The sequence below is a fragment of the Ovis aries genome, chromosome 2 (assembly GCF_016772045.2).
Source record: "Ovis aries strain OAR_USU_Benz2616 breed Rambouillet chromosome 2, ARS-UI_Ramb_v3.0, whole genome shotgun sequence".
NCBI classification, from domain to species: domain Eukaryota; kingdom Metazoa; phylum Chordata; class Mammalia; order Artiodactyla; family Bovidae; genus Ovis; species Ovis aries.
In genome coordinates, this window is record NC_056055.1 from 11,862,450 (window position 1) to 11,884,440 (window position 21,991).

Here is a 21,991-nt window from a genome sequence, read left to right on the forward strand (position 1 = left end):
GTCCGAAGTCAAGCTGTTAATCATTTGTAGGGCCAGGAACTAAACACTGGTCTGTGCTCGGTCGCTTCTGACTCTTTGCAACTCCATGGACTGTAGCCCACCAGGATCCTCCATCCATGGAATTTTCCAGGCAAGAATACAGGAGCAGGCTGCCGCTTTCTACTCTAGGCATCTTCCTGACCCAGGGATCGAACCTGCATTTCTTGCGTCCCCTGCATTGGCAGGTGGACTCTTCACCACTGTGCCACCTAGGAAGTCCCCATCCTAAACTTGATCTTAGCCAAAAGGCCAAGAAGCAAAACTTTGATCTGGCTGCAAAGCCTGAACCATGTGACTGCATTCTGCTCACTCGTCTTGAGGTCACAAAAGAAGACACAGTGAAATGGGAGGAAGTTTCTTCATCCCCTAATAAAGTTGGAGTGGAGTCTGTAAGAAATCCCATATGTCTCTGACCTAAAGTTATGTGACCCATTATATACACAACTGTCAAGGATATTCTGATCCTTTAAGAAGCTGATTAAGTTTATGACAAATTATGTAGGCTTTTTACTTAAATAATGTGTAACATTTCTCAATTGCAAGCCATCTAATCTACTTAAGACCCTAAACCTATGTAAATTGTAAGGCTTATAGAGTAAGTCCTAATTCTCTAAAAAGATCCCCTCATTTCACAGATGAGGAAACCAGAAAAGTTAATTTCTTTAGCAAATTTTATTTAGTGATTAAGGTTCAGATTTGGCCTTAGTACATATTTAAATGTGAAGAGTATCACATTTTGTAAATAAAATTATAATTCATCCATACACAACTATTTTATATAGGTATCAACATTTACCTGCCTCAAGGGCACAATTATAACTCCAGAGACCATGTCCAATACAAAGTCTTTTAAGTAGCTAGACCTATTCATACTAATGTCTAATAAAAGCCATTTCTCTTTAATTTCCACAGAACTTTCAGTTTGGGGCTAATTCACTGGTTTAGAACATTAGCAGAACGTAAGCTTAGCAGTTGGCTTCCACTCAAGGAAAATATTTCCAAGGCATGGGTGTAAAAAGTTTACTGCCCTTTCAGTCCAAAAAATAATCTCAAAGGAAATAAACTACAATTTTCTAAACATACATTCAATAGTACTAAAATAGTTGTCAATTCTGTAAACTGAACTATTTTTTCATGTAATATTTTAAATTTCTATATACCACTTGTAGTGTTTAAAATTCTAGGTATGGTCCCTACTTGATAGATGTGTTATGAAACTGCAATCTACAATTTGTAGAACTTGGAGAATTCATAAAGAAATTAGACCAATGAAGGAAGGATCAGTTTTGGAATCTGCTATGAGGAAATTTGATGTGAATGTAACTCTAAGGGTAGTTTTAGCACAGACCTCAATTACATTAAGTGATAATAAACAGAAACCAATAAGCAACTATGCTCTGTAAACTCCTGAATTCCAAGTAAAAAGGAAATGGTGATAGCTCTAAAATGAAGCTCAAGAAAGATTTTCTAACTATAGTGGGATTCTGGGATCCCCTACTCAAGATTCTTCTCCAGATGTTTCTAAAATGGAGAAGCTGTTGGGTTTTTGGTGGGGATGGGCAGTGTAAGGAGACAGTAAAGATACCCAGGATACTTGAATGACACTTGGGATACAACTAATTGCCCTTCCTTTCCTCCAGGGTTTTGGAGCATAAAGCCATTTTGCTGAGGAAACGGGAGAGAAGAACCACAGTCCTGTGAAGGAGAGTCCCTTCCTCTTACCCATGAAATGGCCATGATTCCAACAGACAGACCAAACTTTTACCAAGGAAGCAGGTTGCCAGGAACAATTCCAGAAATGAGATTCCTATATAAAGACCAAAAAAAAATACAGCAATCTAGCATATATATGCAAAATAATATCCAAAGATACACTGCTTTCATCAGTCAACTTTTATGAATGCTAACACATTCAGTCCTTTCATTTTTCCTTATCACTAGGTTTAAAAAAAAATACAGTTAATCATTAACTTATTTGAAGTTTTAACAGAAGGGCAAGTACCTAGATTTCTTTCTGGTCTTCATAACATATGGTACACACTTTCATTCTTAGATAATACTGTTGTGTGTCAAATGTATGATAACACGTTCACTGAAACAGGGATTACTGACTCTATAGACCAACTGCAGCACCTTTAAAAGGCATTCATCTACGGTTAAGAGTTGGGCATTTGGGGTTTGAAACACAGCTTCCTATAATTTAGGGCTGTGACTTCTCCACCCTCCCAAAAAAGATGGATGCATAAAACACTTTCGTCTGAAGTCTACAAAAATATAATTTTAGAGCTGCAAAAGGACCTTAGTGATAATCTAGCCAGACTGCTCCCCTAATTTTCTAATGAGGTAATTGAGGCCCTCACTCACAGAAATAAATAATCCACCTCAGGTCTTTTGCTATGTTAACAAGTGCGGTGAACTTTCCCCTCCTGCGTCTTTGTATGTGTCAGATATTTGGTCTGAGCTCTTGAAAGGATTAGTTTCCTTTGAGGAGAAACTGATTCTGCCTATCTACTATGCTATACTTTTATCCTACATCTTTTAAAATAATACAAAAGCAGTATGTTAATCTTTGACTTAAAATGGCATATCAACAAACCTGGGATATATTGCAACCATTTTATTAATATGATGGGCTGGGATGTATCTTTTAACAGGAGTACTGACCGACCACCATGAATGTATTTCGATACTCTGCTCCTGTATCATACTCGATTCAGTCAAATCACGTGTGATTCTGTGATTCTGTCACCTCCACACGTATAAAACGTTTACATTTCATTGTCTGATAGAACAGCACATACCCATGCACCTCTTCCTTCTGGTTTAAATTCATGTAAAGATGCTCACATAAAATGGATTTTTCACTAATCAAGGACTTCATAATATATGAACTTTTCATTACACTACTTCTGCTCTGTCTGTTTTCTTTTTTTTAATTGAAGGGAGGATTAAGAAAGCAATGCTGTGGTACAAAAAGACCTTCTTACAAGGTCCTCTTCTGGAGAAATGTTTGCGAACACAGTTATAGTCTTATAATGACTGTAATCAAGACCATCCCACAAGGACAGGAAGGTACATTTACTCTCCTGGAGAGTTTCTGATCTTATTAACAATATTATGACTGGGGGGAGATAGTATAAAGACAGCCCAGCAGAAGACTCTCCCAGAGAGATATTTTGAACTTATTTCAATCCTATAATGACTGTCATGAAGATGACATGATAACTGAATTCGTTTTGCTGAAGAAGTTTGTGTCTAGAAAGACACGCTCAATAATGTTATTAAATGCTGTTATAACTACGTTCTGTGAAACTATCAGAGGTCACAAAAGCAGAAAAATGTATCACTGTAACAAAGAATAAGGAAACACTTTTGAAGAATAAACACTTAACACGTAGTATTTTTAAATGGTATCTAATAAATTTTCATGTCAAATTTTTAACTAAAGATATAAAACTTTTAAATGGCAACTAATAAATCTTCATGTCAAGTCTTTTGACAAAATCCACAAATCGATTATAAAAATTGAACAATCATAAATGTCTTATGTATAAAGTTTGAAGGGAAAATTTAAATGTCTACATTATTCTGTTTAATTCTTGAGGAATTTTAGTTGCTGCTGAGGTGCAGTCGATACATTGCTAAAATAATTCAGTTATGAAAATGGTATCACAGTTAAGGTTTGGCATAGCAGCATCCCAGCAGTCTTCAGTCATCCACAAACGTCAGCCGTCCAGGCCCTTCATTCTTCATCCATCTCCTGTATCTTTTCCATCTAGGGTCATTTGCCAGTCTTTTCTTTAGTTCTTCTTCTTGCTCTTGTTTGTAGACCTATAAGTATAAATAACATGAACTGACTTGACAATCCAAAGAGAAATGTTTTCATTAGCTTTATGGCAGGTTTCCCTGATGCTGGGAACGGTTGAGGGCAAAAGGAGAAGAGGGCGACAGGGGATGAGAAGGCTGGATAGCATCACTGACTCAATGGACATGAACTTGGGCAAACTCCGGGAGATGGTGAGGACAAGGAGGCCTGGTGTGCTGCAGTCCATGGGGTGCAAAGAGTTGGACACAACAACTGAACAAGGACAGCATGTTTATATGTTTCAAATATAATTTTAGGTAAAAGTTTCCAATGAATGTATTGGTTTGTCTTCTGAAGACCATGCACCAAAAAATACTAAGCAATTAAGCACTTTAACATTCAGTATTAAATTAAAAAATAAAAAAAGAACAACTCATGTAAGAACTAGTGTTTTTTTCTACTGATTTCTAGAACCTGGAAATGTATTCTTTTCTTCCTTGAAATTTTATGTAAGGTGAGTTTAAAGGCTGTAAGCATTTCTTCTCTACAACTAACATCCAATATTAAAGAATCAACACAAATTTTCTTAACATGGTACTCACTAAATTTAACAGATAACTTTAAGTATATGTTGATCCTAACCAAGGAACAAAGTGACCTTATAAATACTTGTCTCCAAACTGAACTTACAACTTCTTTTATCTTCAAAGATAATTATTGGTTTTTCAAAATATTTTTAAAGTTCCCAAAGAAGGTTAAATAAACCACAGAGGTTAAAAACAAAGAATATCTTTCATTTCTATAATCTTTAGTGGATGTCAATTAAAGTTAAATGGACAAGTTTTCATAACCAATTTCACAGCCATATCAAATTTTAGAAAGATATTACATTACTTCCAAATTTCAGGAAGTAATGCCTAAGATAATTTCACATAATACCATAATTCATCGCAGGACAGCACTCCATGACAGTTTATTGTATAGCGGGCTGCTTACACTACTTAAAAGTGAAAGCGTTTCATATATTGATTGGGTCAGCCGTAAAATTAGTTCAGGTTTTCCATACGATGTTACGATCAAAGTTTAGTTAGTGCAATTAACAGAAAATGGTGACATCCTTGCAAACATACATTCTATCCCAGTGCAATTTAACATAACAAATTAGACCATTCTTTAAATGTTTAGCATTAGTAAATTAAAGTATCTGAAGTTCATCTTTTAAAAGGACAAATTTACAGGTTAAAAACTCACTAGTTTTACTGTCTAGTTATATTGTTATAACTACTGGTTATATTGTCAACCAAAGATCTTTATCCATATTGAACTCTTCAATTTCAGCAATTAGAGCACACTTCTGTGATCCTTTAGTTTTAAGTTGGTAAGGAAGATAACAGTAAAAATCACAGCAGAGTCATTACTCACCTCATAATTTTCCTTTATCCAAAGCTCCCGTTTAAGAAAAGTTTCTTTCTGATGATCTTCTAGACTATCAAACTGAGACTTTGACATCTTCATAGATTTACGTATGATATACAGTCTTTCTTCTTCCCCGTATTCTTTGCCTTTGATGTTAAAATTATAGATCCATCGGCAATACCACACTATATACGAGCACAGGTGAAAAGGAGCTAAGAGAATCTGAAACAGGAGAAGGTCACGTATCTGGGGCTTCTGATAGCCTCCCTTTATATCTATTTTACTTTTTATAATGTTCTTTATGATGCTCTCCTCCTCGTCACGAACTTCCTCTTTGGACTTTTTGTTTCTACCCTTCTCTTTGGCTTTTCTCAGTAACCCCTGCTGCTTGGCGATCTCCATGGCTTGGATACGGTACTTGGGCACCGTGGCCAGGTAGCTGATCGTCTTGTCATAGCTATTCCACCAGCTGAAAAACTAGAATATTTAACAAAGAAAAACGGGTCACTTTTATTACCAAAATTCATCTTGGTGAACACAATCCTGCCTGCAAAAAACCCATTTTGATTAAAAACAGGAACGTCAACGATCTTACTCTGTAGGTTAAAGATACAGTTGAATAATAGCTGTGTGGACATGGGAATCTTCACGACTGACAAGTCAGATAAGTCATCAGCTGAGCCAAAAAGCCACTGATTCTCCACAGGGGACACCCAAGATCAGAAGATGGCTCAGGGGAATCACACTGTACCTGTTGATCCCACATCTTTACCATCCAACTCCTCCTTAGATTGCAGTTAAGAAATCTCTCTTCTTTCTTTAAAGTTGTAATCTACTTACTGGAGGAGTCAAAAGGCAAAACGAGGTGGTAAGGAGTTTCTTTCAAACAATCACAGGGTATAGACTCAGGCAATGATATTTATCTATTTCCTAAACCATCTGTACATACCACAGTAATGTTCATCATATTATGAACTGAAAGATTCAAGTATGTTTGAATCTTTACTTATTTGGGCAGGAAAACATTAAATTATTTCTTAAATATATTCAACCACAAAGGATTTTATTATCAGAAAAAGTCCTACTCCTCATACAGTACCTCCACACATTTCAGCTATTTTACTGAATAAATACAGCAATTATACCAGTATCCTAAAATATTATAAAGGCAATCTATTAATAGAAAAAAAAAGTGACTAGAGTATTATGTTATCTAAAACAGAAAAGTAAAATTGCCCTTCCTCTCCCTGTTGAAAAGGCAATACTACAAAAGCTGAAACATTTAAAATATACAATCTTGGTTTCAGTAGGAATTCTTTTGTCATAGAAATTGAATTTCATTTCTGGGAATTATAGAGAAGTAATTTTGAAACTAGCAAATTGCTTCATTCCAGTCACTTATTTTTTTTTTCCCCCTCTAGAGGAGGATATGATAGGTATGGTTAGTTTAGGAATTATAGTAGGGAAAACTCATTTCAGGCTGAACTTGTATTTCTGTGATATATTAAAACAACATAAAATTACTGTATTACTATTTCAGGGGTTTTTAAACTGGAGCAGTAGTGCCCTTAGCTGTCATGTGGCAATGTGTGAGATTTTTCTTTGTTACAATGGTGGCAAGCACTACACCCCTGGCATTTAGTAGGCAGATGCCAGGACTTATTAGGCCTGGCAAATCCAAATTAAGGAATTTGGATTTTTCCCCAAGTTTAATGGGAAATCATTGAAAAGTCCTATGAAAGTACAGTTTGGTCCTTGAACCAACACGAGGGGGGCCCATCCTCTGCAAAATCTGCATGTAACTCATAGTTGGCCCTCCATAGGTGCCAACTGTACACAGACACGGTGCCTCCCTATCCTCCAGTTCAACCAACCTCAACTGTGTGGTACTGTAATGCAGGACCGCAACTAGTGAAAAGAATCCAAGTATAAGTGGACCCAGTATAATTCAAACCCATGCTGTTCAAGGGTCACCAGTAAATCATATGGATCTAGTTGACATTCACTCTGGCTGTTATATGGAAAATATAGAGCGGGCAATGCAAGGAGATCCAACCAGTCCATTCTGAAGGAGATCAGTCCTGGGATTTCTTTGAAAGGAATGATGGTAAAGCTGAAACTCCAGTACTTTGGCCACCTCATGCGAAGAGTTGACTCATTGGAAAAGACTCTGATGCTGGGAGGGATTGGGGGCAGGAGGAGAAGGGGACGACAGAGGATGAGATGGCTGGATGGCATCACTGACTCGATGGACGTGAGTCTGAGTGAACTCTGGGAGTTGGTGATGGACAGGGAGGCCTGGCGTGCTGCAGTTCATGGGGTCGCAAAGAGTCGGACACGACTGAGCGACTGAACTGAACTGAACTGAACTGAACGAGGAAGAGATCTGGGATTTTTGTTTGGTAATTAGTTTCAGTAGTTATATAATGACATGCACAATTTCTTAGATTTCCTGCCATCAAAGATTCCAATACTATCAACTGATTAAATATTTTTCTAACATAAAAAACTAATCTGAAATGGAAGTGAAACTGCACAAAAGCATACTTCTAGTTCAGTTTTAATGACTAGCACTAGGCAATGCGCACTCCTTCACACGCACATGGATACACACATCCATCAATACACACCTGAAATACTGAAATGGCGCACACGCTGACCAAAACCACAACTCTCACGTCCACTTTGGGGGCTAAGCGCCTGCTGTAGTAGTGGTAGTAGTGCCTGTAGTACTCCTCTGGGTGATCCAGCATGTAATCATAATCTTTTCGAGTTTCTTCATCCTATAAAGTAAAAATAACAAGACACCCAGTCTCATATGACAGCTCATTAAGTGGCCTTAGTTAATAATCTGTTGAAGTCAAACCCAGAATTTTATAATTATATAGTCAATCTGAGTAAAAGGACAAACTGTCCAAAAAATTTTCCATAATTCCTCAAAGGCACACACAAATTTGTTTCCAGAACTTTAATATTAGGTATAAAGCAAAATTTAGATTTTTCCTCAAATTCTTGAGTACGATTAGGCCTCCTGGAAAAAATAAAAACACTTCAATAGCAATGAACTAAGCTTATTTAGCCAGTGCTGTGGTGCTAATAAGGATATAGATTTGTTCTTATCCTTTAAGAGCATGCTGACACCTACTCTCAGTCACTGTTGATAGAAAAAAGAATGTTTATTTCTGTTGTGTATATTCACAATCATTTCCCAGCCTTGTATAGGAGGTTTTCTTCTGAAAGATTAAGATAACAAAAAAATAGACAAAACCAGTCTATGCCCTCAAAACTGAATTATGTTCATCTCAAGGAAACACTGAAACACTGATGGAGTAGAATGGTCAAAATCTACCTCTGTGACTTTAGGCAAAAATTTTAGCCTCTCTGAGCCTCACTCTTCTCCACTTGTAAAACAGAGATATTAATAGCTCCCCTACTAATTTTACAGGGCTGTTTTGGATATCAAATGACATATATCATACAAAAACATGCTAAAAATATGTACTCCTTTACTATTATAACACGTTTTCACAGCCCAGTTCATAAATAAAGTAATAGATAGCTCTTTCTTAATTATGTAAACATGCTGAAAAAATCATAGCCTTCTGAAATGCTGCTCAAATGTTTACAAATAAACATTTTTTAAAACCTTCTGTAATTTTAATCAGTTTGTAACGGGTACAAATGCCAATCTTTTACTGAGTTACATAGGTTAAAAAGCTGTTAAATTATGATTTGCTTTTTTTTAATCCCACAAAAACCTGTTTTCAGCTTGTCTTGTTTCCAGAAAAAATGTTAAACACTAAAGCCACAGCAAATTCTTTTATCTGTAAGTGAGTACAACAGAAACCATTATGAAAACAAAAATCTTTTTTAAACCTAGAGGATTTCTTTCTATGATAAATTAATTATTCAACATTCATAAAGCTGCAGATTATTAGCAAAACCATTTCAAAATCTACGTTTAGTTCTTTGTAACCACAGAGGCGCTTGGATCTGTTCCAGGCCTCCTCCTAAGTCCTCCAATATGCAGTTTCTTAGATTTAAAATAAAAAGTTTGCTAATGACAAAATCTTTCCTGTACCCATTAAAATCATTATATATTTCCTATGAAGAATTCTGAATCTGGAAAAAAAAGAAAAGAATTCTGAATTTGAATGAGCACACTCTCGGTAACAGTTCTTACATTCATTACATTCAAAATATTTTTTATCTCTGACTAGAATTTGAAGCTAGATGAACTAATATCTAGTATAATTAGATGTAAATATATTTAAAGTCTATTCCATGGCACTATATGGAGAGCCAATATGAGAATCATCTGTTATATAAGGAAAGCTGAGCTCAGTGAATTTTCAAATTCACTTCTTGAACATTCTCTTTCATCAGAAAAGATTTTCTCAGGGGTTCCCTGGTGGCCTAGTGATCCTATGCCAGGCTTTCACTGCAACCGCCCAGGTTCAACCCCTTGTCAGGGAACTGAGACCCTGCGAGCCGCACACCACACGCCTCAGCTGTCAGTCCATTATTCCTCTGTAAGCCATCACCATATTCTAGAGCTTCTAACCCAAAGGGGGTAAAATGTTACAGATCATACAGATGGCTCTGAAGACCAAGGCCTATCTGATGTACCTCATGTTGAGTACTTCAGGACACCTTTTGAGAATTTTTCCATCCTCCCTCCTTTTTTTTTGCTTTTTGGACTAATTTTATAGGTATGCTGTTTCTGGCCTGAAATTACTGCCTTTCAAACTCAGCCTCCCAGCCTTGGCAGATGCTTTCTGAAATGTATTTGTTCAAACACGATTCTTCTCCTTGCTCCAACTAGATGAAAAGTTCTGAAACTAACTGCCCCCGGGGTGAGGCTCCTACAGTCCTCCAGCATCCTTATCTCGGCAGAGCCCTCAGCCGGGTCTGACTGTCTGCACTCCCCCTGGCTGCAGCATCCAGCGAGATCTGAGTGCCACTGAAATGCGCTCTGTGGACACCTTGCGTTTGGTGGCTATGCTCTTTTCCTTGTTCTCTTATCTTAGTAAAGGTCATAATCCATGGAATGCAGATACCCTTCTTTAAGCATTTCACCCGTGTCTTAGCCCTGAGTCACTATCTTCTCACTGGTCCCTAGATCTGTGACTTCATCAAGCCCAGAGCTTCATTAACAGGATGGTCATCTAATGCTCCAGCACCAGCAACTTCAAAATTTATACCTTATGTCTGGCCCCTCTACTGTCACCAGAGCCTGTGGGGTCTATTGAGGTCCCTCTATAATGAGTCCTCAAACTACCTCATCCCTGTAAATGGTTTCAGGGTCAAGCCTGACTTCTCTTAGAATGGTTTTCTTTTCCTTGGGGCCCATAACTTCATGACCCTGTTTTGTTATAGCATTTATTCAGCCACAATCTTCTTTCTTTACTGGGTTTATAGCTTTCTCTCCAGAATGAAGAAAATGGATTTTAAGCTGAGCCATGCCTAATACACTTTACAAGGTTGTTTCAAGGTTGGCACAAATTGAAGAATTAGGGAGTCTCAACAAGCTAAGTCAAAGTCCTACTCTTCAGTAACCTACTAAGTTTAGAATCAACCTAATAAGAACACAGGACACCAGGAATATTAGGAAAAAAGAAAAGACAGACTGGGACCCAATTAAAGAGTTTCATGTCCATTCTTATTTTAATATCATGTATCTATTTTTTCTCCTACCCATCTTGGGACCTAAGTAAACTCACTGTTCGTTTGTTATCTCCAGTGCTTCCCAGTGGCTAGTAAGGTAAGTTCAGTTTTCCTTGGCATGCAACAAGGCCTCCATAACTGGCCTAAATTTACCTACTTAGCAACATCTCATCACTCTCTCTTCTTTTGCCTACAGCAAACATTACATAGCAACTTCTGGAATTTGGTGTGTTCTTCTTAGGTATAACATGCTCTTTTATATCTATGTCTGAACAGATAATTCACTTTAACTCAAATGCGCTTTCCTTTTATCCAACCTTATGAGCTTCCATTAACCCTTAGGACATAAACAATAGAAGACAGATTCAGACCACTCTTGCTACACTTATTACCTATTTATTATAGCACTTATCACATTGTAATCATCAGGGTTTTTTTCTTTGCCTTGAATGAGAACTTCTAGAAGGCAGGTAGGGTGATCCATTAATCTCTGTATATCCAAGGCCTAGCACAGTGCCTGGCATTCAATAAATATCATTTCAAAACTGAATGAAATTTTGTAAAGGCTCTCCCTCACTGCAGACATCTCCCCAGCAACCCAGGTCTCCACCTCACCATGGGTTATCACAAAAACCTGGGCTTGGCAGAAATGACTGCTTGATTTTATAGCTTATGAAGATATGCTAATGTGGCTATAAGAGCTTAAACCTTAAAACAGTGTAATATCTTACCTTTCAATAAGGTAGTACTTTTTCTTTCAGCAATTTTGTGGATCTTAAAGTCCCAGGGTCAGGAGATTCCAGCTTCTTTCCAAAGCCAAAACCTTTATACTCGTTTCTTCCTCCTCTCTGTCCTGAGCCTTGACAAGCAGGGCAATAAGCTCCTTGTCTCTAATCTCTACAGGAAAAAATGGCGCTTCTGCTGATGTTCACTCCACTCCCAATCCTCTTGGGCATATGCAGGAGGACTGGAACATAACCACCAATATCTAGATCAAAAGTGAATAAGAGGAAACCCACAAGCAAAGAAAGTACTGAATCCTTCCTTCTCTTGTGAAAATGATCATTCCCCCCTCCCCAGAGGCAAAAATATATTATGTTCTTGTCCTTGAAAGAAATAATGAATTGTTTGATCTCAACAGATATAAACTGCAATAATTTGATATTGCAACCAGTTTCATATTAAAATTTTTCGATTACACAAACAATAGAAACCATTTAGGATGGTAAAGGCCAAGAATCAATAATATATGAAAATACAGTAATAGTTTGTTCTTAAAAATATATATATTCATCCTATTTTTGAAAGAAATGTACACACAAATAATCCTTTAAAAAAAAACACCTAATTTTTCTTCCAGACTATCACATCCTACCAAAGAGGAAGAAAGTTAACTGTTCCGAGTTTCCATTTCTCTTCCTGTTCCCTGTCCAGCAGCCACTCAGGCAACTATCCTCTTAAACATCTTCTTTTCTCAGTCTGCATGCGCTCACAGCAACTTTCACCATTTGCAGTATCACTCTATACCACGTCAGAGTGACACTCAGATCTGTTTTTCCTGCTCCTCTTATTTTGAGATATCTCCTGAACATTTCCTAAATGTAACATAAATATCTCAAGTTAAGCATAGTCACAATCCAGATCTATTCCTGTGTTTCAGTTTGTTAACCAACTATATCGTTACCTGAGCTTAAAAAACCCTTAGTTATTTTCAGCTCAGCAAATAGTTATGCAAGGCATTTAAGCCATGTGCTGAACACAAAGGGGGATAAAAAGACAAACAAAAGTCCTGGCCTCAAGGGCTCCCCCATGTACAGGAAGAATCTAGCAAGCAAGAAAAGCCGTGGACTAAGCACTGACTTCTCTGCCTGAGACCACTGGTAATAGGGTTCACAGGCATGAAATGGGTGCTTAATCTTGAAAAGCAAGTAAGATGCAGCAAAATCTGTTCCAGGCAAAGGGAGCAGCAAGTGTTAAGGTACAGAAGCAGAGTGGACAGAATAGATTTGGTGGAGCTTAGGCACTCGGGAAGTTTAGGGAAGAAAGGAGGAGCAGATGCAGCCAGGAAGACAGGTTCGACAAGAACTGCAGGGGCTCGTACACGCCAGGCTCACGTGTTAGAGTGTGAACGGCCTGCGCTATTCGAACATAAAATGGCTTTCAAGTATGAGACTAACAGCACTCTAAGTGTGTATTTTTGGAAGATAACTCTGACAGTATTATAAAGAATGGAATGAGGGAAAACAGATTTCAGAGACTAAGAAGTAGAAAAATTAGACTTCTAGTGATTAAAGGGGTACAGGAATCAATCACGTTGAGAACAGTGATGTTTCTAATTATAGTCACTCTGTGAACCATGTTATTCTAAGAATAAAGGAAGAGGGCATCAAGCATGGAGAAGGTGCAGGGGGAAACTGTGGAAGATTTTGAAATGGGGAGGAAAAAAATTACTGGACAGCTTTTCAATGCCTGGAGTCTCCAGGGATTACCTATTCCTGTAGGAGGGGCATGCTTTTATTTATTTTTGAAAAGTCTACTTTAACTTTGTAGGAAAAAAATCATGGAAAACTGGGGGTAATGCCATAATTCTTATTCACACAAACTGTGTCCAGTAGAATTAAGAGAACTGATGACTGCCTTGTCACACTGACCAGTTATTATAGGCATTTCAGCACTCCTTGTCTTGACTGTAAAGGGTGTGACACTTTTTCTCTTGGGGCTCATCTGGTAAAGAAACCGCCTGCAATGCAGGAGACCTGGGTTCCATCCCTGGGTTGGAAAGATCCCCTGGAGAAGGGAACGGCTACCCACTCCGGTATTCTGGCTTGGAGAATTCCACGGACTATTCCACAGGGTCGAAAAGAGCTGCATAAGACTGAGAGACTTTCTCTTATTGGTTCCTGCATTAATTAAAGAGCTAAATAAAATCTTTGACACATGTTCATTCTGTATGAGAGTCATCTTCTTTTAAAATTTATGCTTTTAACAAAGATAACAGAATTGGTTTCATGTTTAATTCTGGGTACCTGTGCTACAAATGAGAGACAATTTAAAAATATGAACCCAGAGAATGCACAAATTTCAGGACTGTCATGGATGTTGTTGAGTTTCATTAGGAAGAGCTTAGAAAATAAAAAGGAAAGAGTACCCAAAGGATAAGACTAAGGAAATGCAATGTTTAAGGTGAAGGCAGAAGAAAAAGAAGGCCATACAGACTGAAAGAAATGGCTAGAAAGTTCAGAGCAAAGGGAGAGAATTACATCAAGGCAGTCAAGGGACAGCAGCTTGAAGAACTACTTGGTGGCCATCCAATGCCACAAATAGTTCCAAAAGGGAGAGCAGCCCTCTGATCTGAGGCTTAGCCATCACTATTCACCTTGGGAAGAACAGTTCCAGGATGCGTGCTGATGCACACGTCAGTCTGTGACAGTTTAAATGATGGGGTATAAGCAAGCAAGGACAGCCATTGGTGAAGAAAGCAGAAAAATGTGACCATAGATTCAAGGAATGAGAGCTGAACCAGTTAAGAGATTCCCAAGTTATCAAAGAGGAATGGTGAGATTCCAGAAGACTAAGGTGGAAGTAAAATGATTTCAGTCAAGAAAAGCTTCCTGCCTTCCGCAAACCATCCTCAATCTTGTTCCCAGAACTTTCTTTCTGAAACAAACATCAGACTTGTGTTACTTATCCCACTTTCAAACATCTGGTAACTCGCCAATACATAAAGTTCAACACACCTGAACAGTTTAGAGGGGCCACCCCAAACTACTTCCAGTCTCCTGAAACATTCTCCCTACCATGCACCTGAGAGGCTTCTAACCTAGAAACAGTAGATCCCCTACAATCTCTAAAAGTACACTAAGGGTCTTTGTGCTGTGAATATCTCAAAATATTCCGTTTACCTATGATAAACCTACACAAGCAAAATTAACATGTCAAGTGCTTAGTTTCTGCCTAGAATTACATCAACTCAGTAGTTTTTGTGTTATTCAAAAGCTCTGATGGGTTGTTGATAACATGTGTCAGGGAGTCACAGCACTAGAATTAAACACATCTGGTGTTTAATCAACCTTGGCCATAAGTAGGGAGTAATAGCTGGGAGGGATTGGGGGCAGGAGGAGAAGGGGACAACAGAGGATGAGATGGCTGGATGGCATCACTGACTCGATGGACGTTGAGTATGAGTGAACTCCAGGAGTTGGTGATGGACAGGGAGGCCTGGCGTGCTGCGATTCATGGGGTCGCAAAGAGTCCGACACGACTGAGTGACTGAACTGAACTGAGGAGGTGACATTAAGGGATGAGTGAAAAGTAAACAACACTTATGGGTTTAGAGCAGAAATAGCAAATGTGACACAAAAGGTACCACATCCTTCTGGGCCAGTGGCAGAACTGTCCAACACGTCATCTTTCCCACTAAACCCAGAAAGTGAAAGTGAAGTTGCCAGTCGTGTCCGACTCTTAGCGACCCCGTAGACTGTAGCCCACCAGGCTCCTCCATCCATGGGATTCTCCAGGCAAGAGTACTGGAGTGGGTTAAAGGGCCCCCAAATTTATAAGTGTTACATGGAGTTGTGACCAATCAGAGTCTGTATGCAATGAAAACTATCTGCTATCAAGCTTACTTAACGGCTGTTTATCAGCATCACAACTGTAAAACAAATTCACATCATTTCTATTATTTTTATGGATACACATTTATTATGAATGTCTGATTAAAATGTGGATCAATGCTGAAAAAGAAAAAATAATAACACCAATAGGATAGTAATACCAATAAGTGCGGCTAATTTTCTTCCTCCAAAACAGAGTCCCTGGGAAAACCATAAAAGTGATGGTACATCTCACTGCTGGAACAAGCCCTGCACACTCACAACTCCATGTTTTCATTGATCGAGAATTTTCTCTACCAGAAATGTCCCTTCACAGTCAACCGTGGTGACTGTTCTAGATCCAGATCAAAGAGTCCATTCTTCTCCAGTGCTCCACGAAGAAATAATTGTGCCCTCTCAGTGTTGCGATATAATCTACACAACTTAAATTAGATAACTTAAACAAATAATAACTGAACAATAAGCATGTGTCTCCTTACTATACTGGAAGCTTAAAGGCAGGAACTGGGCCTTTCTCATTGCTATGGTCTCCTCCTTCAGAACTTACGTCAGTACCGGCTAGGAGACAGGGTTGATTAAGAGAATATACGAAGGCAGAACAATAAACCGTGACATAACGGGGCAGGAAGTTCAGGACGCCCCTGTTGCCAAATCATTCTTAACTTCAAAAGTCCTGCCACATCAACCAGACCGATAAAGAGAAACTGAAGTGTTCCTGCGACTTTCCTGCCAAGACAAGGCTGAAGCAGAAGGTACTCTCTACACATCCCTTCAACGTATCAGATAACCTGCACGCCAGCAATACCTCCACGGCCTTTTCTGTGTTCTTCTCTTGTGATCTTACAAAATGCTATCAAACTCTACCACTGTCTACCAATGACAGGTTTTATAAGTGCATCCTTCCTTGCCGCCTGTTTCCTCACCTGCTTACTTCTATGCCAGCCTTCTCATTTTATCTAGCTCATCCAATTCTTATGTATATGGAGAATTAATGTTCCCACTTTAAAACCCTGAGAAAATAATTTCTCCTTAAAAATAGAATTGTGATTTTTCTCTCACATAGGAATTTTTCATTCATACCTATCCAATTTATTTTATCTGTACCACTCTTTCAAGCTACAGTTAACTTGGGGTAAAATGTCAAAGTAGGCTTCATATACCCGTGTCAAAACACCAGAAGTCCACTTTCAATTGTCATCCTATCTGAATCTATCTCCAGATGGGAGCATGTATTCAACAAACTTTCATTATCTATGTGCCAGACACTGTGCTAGTTGCCGCAGATATATATGCAAAAATAAGGTTTAATGGAGAGGGGAGATGGGCTACTCAGCATTTACAGTGCAGTGTGATAAGTGCTATATCCACATAAAAAGATCCAATGTTGACACAGTGAGAGTCTGTTTACTTAACTTCCAAAGTCCATGAGTCCCCTGAATCCCCAGTAGTCAAACTCACTAAATAGTTATTTCATCATCCTAACTCATGTTATGAAACAAATATAAAGCAGCGTGTGAAATCATAATGGTTTCAAGCCCTGCTGAGATCTAGAAGCTTAAGTTATTTGAGAACATGAACTAAGCATGACTTGGTAAAAGCATCTGGCAAGTTCCCTTTGCCCTCCATTATTACCATCTTTTTTCTGTGTTTTTTTTTTCCATTCTATCTATTCACAGGAAGAATCTCTGTTGCTATAAAAACAATGACCAATTGTGATAATATCTCCTTGTCTGACCAACTACATTTAAATCACATTAGTATCACTTTTTTAAACAATCTCGATCTAAAAAAACTCTCTCAAAGAGGTGTTTATTCAACCAAAACTAACTTCAGAGTCATAAACCCACTATACCTTACACAAATATAATTCTCATTTTGGTGAGTCAGAGATGCTTGGTTGTTACAAGTTTTAATGAAACACCACTGTAAGGTTACAATGAGGATATAATATAGCTTCTTATTTATGTTCAAAAATAATTAAGAGGCTTGAACACACCAAGAATAAGAAATTAGGGAGGTTATCAAAAAATTATGGGGGAGAGAAAAAAAAAGGCTCCTGGCTCCAGTGAATTTACAACTGAGTTATTTTGGATTTCACAAAAGAAACAATTTCTGTCACATACTATTCCAGAGATGGAATCTACCTGAGCATTCTACAAAGGAAATACAGAATCAACTTTTCCCGCTATATGCCGGCAATAACTGAACATGGCTGTGAAGGAGAACACAGTCTTTCCAAGGCCCTACCAAGATCCTCCCTCCTTTTCCACACTCACAGGGTTTATTGCTAGTCTTTATGGAGAAATATATAGTGTGTATCAGAAAGAGCAAATAGAAAGGAAAAGTGGTCCCAAGTCAGCAGTGCTGCCCCCATGAGGTGATATATGGAATTCCAGGCAGGTGTCTGTGGTTATCTTTACTCCAGAGCCTCTAAACTCATCAACTTCTCCCACTATTTTGTCTGACCTGCTCAAAGCAAAAGCCAGATGGACCTCTTAGCCCTCCTTCCAGGCTGTGAATATAATCCAGGTGCAACATATAACAGATTAACAGTGGCTGACACATAACAGATATCAGACATAACAGATGTAACAGTGGTTACACCTCTGTTGCCTCGGGCTTCCCAGGCAGCACAGTGGTCAAGAATCTGCCTGCCAATGCAGGAGAAGCGGGTTCAATCCCTGGGTCTGGAAGATCCCCTTGAGTAGGAAATGGCAACCCACTCCAGTATTCTTGCCTGGGAAATTCCACGGATAGAGGAGCCTGGTGGGCTACAGTTCATGGGGTCACAAAGAGTCAGACACGACTGAACACGCATGTCGTACCACACACTGTTGCCTAGAGGGGATGACCCCAGTTGATCAGATCACTGCATTCTCCAGAAATTATAGCTTCTGACAACTTTCTCACCATTCTCTGTTATGACAGCAATAAAATCAGACCACCCTATTTGTTTTTTTATACCTGCTTACACACACAGCAAGACAAAGTCCTCTTCCTTATTCCAGGAGAGGGCATCTGCAATGAAGTTTTTAAAAAAAAAAAAAAGTTTCTGGAGGTGTTCCAGTTGCAAGTGGAATCCGTATCTATCTCTATAAAATAAACATGGAAGTTTTCACAGAGCTCAGCAAGGGTCCAAACTAAGTCCAGACACCCCTTTTCTCTCACAGTAATTTCCGTTCTCCTGAGTAATAATGAGTAGGGTTGGGGAAACTATAGAACACTCTCTCACTCACTCCAGCACCACAATTCTAATTCTAGAATTAGATGCCTGTTTGGAAGCATCTGCAGCTACCACAAGCCTGTCCCAGTCAAGAGGAACAGTGCACCTTTCTCCAGACATTACTCCTTTTTAACTGCCTCAACGTTCCTTGTTCTTGAGCGGACAAATTATTTCCTCGAGCTCTTCATCAGCTGGCGAATCAGTGCTAAACTTGCAGAAACACTGAGAGGCAACCGTGACACAGCCACCAGCTCAGCCTCTGCATTGGTCACTTCGAGGAAACAGCAAGAACAGTCAAGAGTCCTGCGAGCTCCCCCACCCCCACCCCCCGGCCAGATTTTCTGTACCGTCTCTATCTCTTGGCGTTTGTTTTCAAAGTTGTTAACATTACGCTCACCCTTTTCACGCCAAATCTACCCATCTCCAACCCCAGCAGAAGGCGAGAGTTGCCAGTGTTTCTGCTGCCTCTCTTCCGGACGCTCTTCACCTGCCCAGTGCTCCCTTCTCTGCTACAAGGGCTTTGGAGGCGCAGTGGCAGGCGTTCTGGCTGCTTGTTGGACCGCTCTTTCCTCACTGAAGAAAACAGACTGGAGTTTCAGGTGCTGGGCTGCCTTGGATGAAGAATTTCCCCATCTTTCGGCAGTCTTTCCTTACTCACTCTTTATCCTAAATAATAGACAACCAAGCCCTCTTGGTTCCCTGTGGCCACAGCACTTTCTCAAACCCCCCCCCTCAGGTAACTGCCAGTGAAAACTGCAATCTCACCAATGCTGGTACGAATTTGGTGCATTTTATGGCTCTATATTATCTGAACTGCTCTGGAAAGCAAGCCATAAACTCCTTGACTCAGAATTTTCAGCCCTAGAAATCTTATCTGGAAAGATAATTCACAGTTGAATTATACTATCCCCACTCAAAGTAGTCGTTAAAAGCAGACCATACAACAACATGAAAAACTGTGCCTCAAAAAGAAAGAAAAAATAGGAAAAAATACAGTATAACTGCAACTGCTGTTGTATTAGCATGAAGAGACCCCTGAAACAGTAACACACCAAATATGATTCGTACTTTGTGATTTCTTATAGTTTGCTTTTTGCTGCAGTAGAAAACAGGATCAGACTAAATCTCCCCAACCCCATAAGTGTGTTAGTCGCTCAGTCATAACCCGACTCTTTGCAACCCCATGGACTGCAGCCCACCAGGCTCCTCTGTCCATGGGATTTTCCAGGCAAGGATACTGGAGTGGGTTGTCATTTCCTTCTCCAGGGGATCTTCCCAACCCAGGGACTGAACCTGGGTCTCCTGCATTGCAGGCAAATTCTTTACTGACTGAGCTAGGAGGGAAGCCCTCCCCATTTGCATAGGACTCAATAAATCCTTTGTTAAATAACTACAGAAATATTCACAAAATATTTCCTACTAGAAATTCTCAGAGTCTTGAAACTCAAGTCATTAAGCACCAAATTACATCTCCTATATAGGAGGTTTTCCATTGATCATTTAATCCTCAAAATAACCTTCTGCGCAGGTTTCATGGCCATAATCCTGCGTATGAAGAAACAGGTACTCTAACATATTAAGTCACTATCCAAGGTCACATGGGGGTGTCAGAGGCAAAAGTCAAACACCTGGTGTTCTCAGTGTTTTTCTAGAACCTTATGCCCAAGCTGAATGTCACAATACCATCCCCCGAAACCAAGTTTCCGTCATGTCAGACTGGGGCGGTCGCACTGTCACTGGAGATTTTCCAGTGTTCTATCACAGACCTCGGTAAGAATAATCACCCTGCTTTCCAAGTGTGAGCTGCATCTTATTAAAATGCCTTTGCATACCGAAGACAGCCACAAAAAGTAGGGGGCTAGCTACTCCCCAAGACTGAGGGGGTTCCCATCTTCGTCAGTGGGCCATGTGGGCTCCCTCACTTGGGAAAGCCCGAGCATCCTAGTGATGGTAGAGGCGGTCGAGCCAGGCGCCGGAATCACAGGGAGCCTCGCTCCACCGGCCAGGTGACAACGGGGTCGCGCCGCGCGCTTCCCTGCCAGGTCCTCGCAGCCCCCAGGCTTACCTTGAGAGTCTCGTAGGCGGTGGCCACCAGCAGGAAGGCCTCCTCGGCGCTCTGCGGCGTCCGTCCCGGGCCCTCCTCGCCAGGCTCGGGCCGGTAGCGGTCGGGGTGGTAGCGCCGGGCCAGCTGGCGGTAGGCCCGCGCGATCTCCGCCTTGCTGGCCGTGCGGCTCACGCCCAGCACTTCGTAGCAGTCCCGCGTGCCGCAGTAGAGTCCCTCCACCAGGGCCGCCGCGGGCCGCGCGAGCAGCAGCGCGAGCAGCAGGGGCGGAAGCAGCACTAACCAGCGGAGGTTGGCAGCCCCGGCTCGCCGGCTCGGAGCGAACGGGATCGCCATCCCGGCTGGGCCACGGCTCCGAGAGCCCAGCCGCACCCCGGCACTCCGCGTTGCGCCCTACTCGGCGGCCCGGGCTCAGCTCCACGTCAGCACGCGGCGCCTCGGCGCAGGCGCACCGGGCGCGGCGGCCGCAACCACTTCCTTCACGACCGTTGCTAGGGGAACAGGACGCCTCAGCAGCCCGGCCGCTTCCGGTAGTTCTGGAAATTTGTTCCTAGTCCCACAGAACTGGGTTTGTTCTCAGCCTGACAGACCTAAAGGATGTCTCTGTCTCTGAGGTGCACTTAACCAGTGTGTGCATAGCGCTCTATTGTCCCCCTTCCCACGCGGTTTTTAAGGCATCACGACCTCAACGGCTGCGGTTGGTAATCTAGCTCTCATGCGGTCTGGTTTTCAACGTCAAGATGTGTACCCAGGGTTTTAAAGTCGGGTCTCGATAACCCCATTCTGCCTTTCCAAAAGTAAACTAAACTTTTAGAGATTCTAGACGTTACCTGACTTAAAGTGCATGGCCATCTTGTTCTGGGTTTCTTAGCCTCCACACTATTGACATTTCAACTGGATAATTCTTTGCCTTTTAGAGGCTGTCCTACGCATTGTAAGAGACACACTAGATGACAGTAGTTCGGTTCAGTTCAGTTGCTCAGTCATGTCCGACTCTGCGACTCCGTGAATCGCAGCACGCCAGGTCTCCTTGTCCATCACCAGCTCCTGGAGTTCACTCAGACTCACGTCCATCGAGTCAGTGATGCCATCCAGCCATCTCATCCTCTGTTGTCCCCTTCTCCTCCTGTCCCCAATCTCTCCCAGCATCAGGGTCTTTTCCAATG

The 21,991-nt window shown here is 40.5% G+C and overlaps 1 protein-coding gene across 1 annotated transcript; it reads right to left on the reverse strand.

The window, feature by feature from the left end:
- Nucleotides 1-692: 692 nt before the first annotated feature.
- On the reverse strand, nt 693-21,244 carry DNAJC25 (DnaJ heat shock protein family (Hsp40) member C25). The gene is made up of 4 exons (XM_012113497.5): nt 20,829-21,244; nt 7,891-8,043; nt 5,267-5,737; nt 693-3,870 (listed from the first exon to the last, which is right to left on the reverse strand). The coding sequence occupies exons 1-4, from the start codon at nt 21,159-21,161 to the stop codon at nt 3,748-3,750; spliced, it is 1,080 nt and encodes a 359-aa protein (XP_011968887.3). The 5' UTR covers nt 21,162-21,244; the 3' UTR covers nt 693-3,747.
- Between the last annotated feature and the right edge of the window lie 747 nt (nt 21,245-21,991).